Source organism: Poromitra crassiceps (assembly GCF_964638095.1).
Source record: "Poromitra crassiceps genome assembly, chromosome: 14".
NCBI classification, from domain to species: Eukaryota; Metazoa; Chordata; class Actinopteri; order Beryciformes; family Melamphaidae; genus Poromitra; species Poromitra crassiceps.
Window position 1 is genome coordinate 40,617,627 of NC_139633.1, and position 2,500 is coordinate 40,620,126.

Consider the following 2,500-nt stretch of genomic DNA (forward strand, 5'->3'; position numbering starts at 1 on the left):
GGGTGCCAAAAGTGTTGCGTAGGTGAGTGTTTGTGACGGGGGATTTTCGTCATTTTTGCCATCCTATCGTCTGTCACCACACCAAGTTTAAGATTTGTTTTCTTCAGGTCAGCAACATAAAAACAGACAAAGTTGAATGACCCTTTTCCAATGAGAATAATGACCTAAGCATGAATGAACACAATAAAAGTACAAAGCGTACAAAACAAAGAGTAATTACACTAGAAATGTACACTTAGTTAGTCCTTTGCACGGTCGACCCGGGTTCGAATCCGACCCGTGGTCCTTTGCCACATGTCATCCGCTCTCTCTCTTCCCACCTTTCCCAACTGTCCTATCCAATAAAGGCACAAATGCCCAAAACAATCATCTTAAAGAAGAAAGTAATTACACCCAAAACCAAATGTTTGGTGAAACGTGAGACCTAATGGTGAAAAGTAGGGCACTGAATGGTCTTCTCTTATTGGTTGGTCTTTGTGCCAGGTGATGTCACCACCTGCTGGACTCTATTCACCTTATGTTGCCCCGCCCACTTTTTCCCTGTTAGATACAATTGTATTTCTTCTTCCGGTTCAGCGTTAGCCGGCCGGTAAACATCGATAAACTGTAAACTATGGATGAAGTTTGGCAACATTCAGAAGCTACACTGTGACCAGTTAGTTACATGTTCATAGCGTTACTGCTGTGAGGAGCCGATGGCTGTACCCGGTCGGCATTTAACGTTAGTTACAAAAGCACGTCGACGGTGTTTTCTCACTGCCAGTACAGTAGGGGGTTGACTACTAGCTAGTCCGACCGGTCACACAGCCAGCACTCTGTCCTGCTCGTTAAAAATTTCCAAATAGGCGTTATTCTGATAAACTGGTCACATATTTGGAATGTTACGTTTTCATCCGAAAAAATATTAAAATGTTATGACAGTTTGTTTTTTCTTGAAAACAGCTTTTTGGCAAGTCTAACATGATAAAGGGGGGAGTTAATCTACTTCCGGTTCTAAAACGGAATAACGATGACAAAATGACGTTATGCGGAAGCGTCCTGATATGGGCAAATGATAAGGTGAATAGAGGGTGACAGGTCAGTTCAGTACCCTACTTTTCACCATTAGGTGTCAGGCTGCACCACAAATTTATGTTGTTGTTCTTCTGTGGTGTTTTATGGCAGTTGACATCCTTTATGTTGCATTACCGGCTCCTTCTGGATTTATCCATCCACTGTTTCCCTACATTCTGTAAAACCCGATCTCGGAACCTCTTCTCTGCACCCTGTCCCCCTCTACTCTCATTCCCCCATCACCACAGATTTGTGTGGGGTGTAGTTACTCGTTACCAGAATGCAATAATCAGACGTGATGCTGGTTGTGGTCTCTGCAGTGCGGAACCCCTACACCGGACACAAGTACCTGTGCGGAGCCTTCCAGTCCAGCGTGGTCCTGCTGGAGTGGGTGGAGTCCATGCAGAAGTTCATGCTCATCAAGGTCTGTGTTTCTCCTCTTCTCCTAACCACAGTCTCCTCTCCACCTCCTCCATCTGATTGCATCAGTGATGTCACTCGATCAGTTGTGATGTCATTAGGGATGTCATAAATCCTTCCAGGGTGTTTTGCTCAACTGTGATGGCACTCAAGTGAATTCATCAGTGATGTCACTCGAGCAACCGTGATGTTATACCAGCATCCTAACGTTTAGTTACATTGTTATCGGACTGTTAAGTACAAGATTGCTCCAACTGCGCATGCTCACAACGAGAGAGAGAGGGGGAGAGAGTTGTGATGTCATCACTCGAGCAACTAAATGCACAGTTGGGTAAATTGTGCGCCGCGCATGCCAGAAGGGCAGGTGAGGCTGGGCAACGGCCGAGCTGCATACAGGTGTACATATTGCCAAAGCTCACAACAAAACAACTAATGCTACAAATGTAGGACAATATGATGGGCATCCACGAGGTCTTGAAAAGTATTAAAAGTTGATAAATCAATTTAAGGAAAATTAAGGCCCTTAAAAAGTCTTAATCGCCATTGATGAGGTATTAAATGTTGTAGCTGATTGTGTTAAATGGGCATATATCATCTCCAATGGCAGACCCATGAATTGAATCCTATCATGTCACACTTTGTGATGTCAGCAAATATATATATATACCCCTATCGCCGATGTGATGAAATTGGTGTTAAAATAGTCAATTACATATTGAAAAGGTCTTAAAAAGGTCTTAAAAGCTAAGAGTATATATTATAGGAGGAGAGTATATATTATACAAACGGAAGCTTCTTTGAATAATGAATAATTGAATTTCGGAGGATAATAATGATATCAGCATTTTGTAGTTCACATGATCTCTCTCTCTGTCTTGGTCACAGAACATAGACTTCCCGTTGCCATGTCCGCTGGAGGTGTTTGAGATGCTGGTGGTTCCGGAGCAGACCTACCCTCTGATCTGCGTGGCCGTCAGCAAAGGCACCGAGCTCAACCAGGTGGTCCGCTTCGGCACCGTCAACCCCA

The 2,500-nt window shown here is 43.8% G+C and overlaps 1 protein-coding gene across 1 annotated transcript in view; it reads left to right on the forward strand.

Annotated features, from left to right (window-relative positions):
• The window catches only part of LOC310788875 (mitogen-activated protein kinase kinase kinase kinase 3-like), an 80,453-nt gene that overhangs the window by 70,049 nt on the left and 7,904 nt on the right, over positions 1 to 2,500 (forward strand). The window contains exons 27-29 of the mRNA XM_083650453.1: positions 1 to 22; positions 1,374 to 1,477; positions 2,359 to 2,500. The exon at positions 1 to 22 is cut by the window's left edge and continues 37 nt beyond it; the exon at positions 2,359 to 2,500 is cut by the window's right edge and continues 30 nt beyond it. Coding sequence (XP_083506579.1) covers positions 1 to 22; positions 1,374 to 1,477; positions 2,359 to 2,500 — 268 coding nt within the window. The remainder of the gene's footprint in view (positions 23 to 1,373; positions 1,478 to 2,358) is intronic.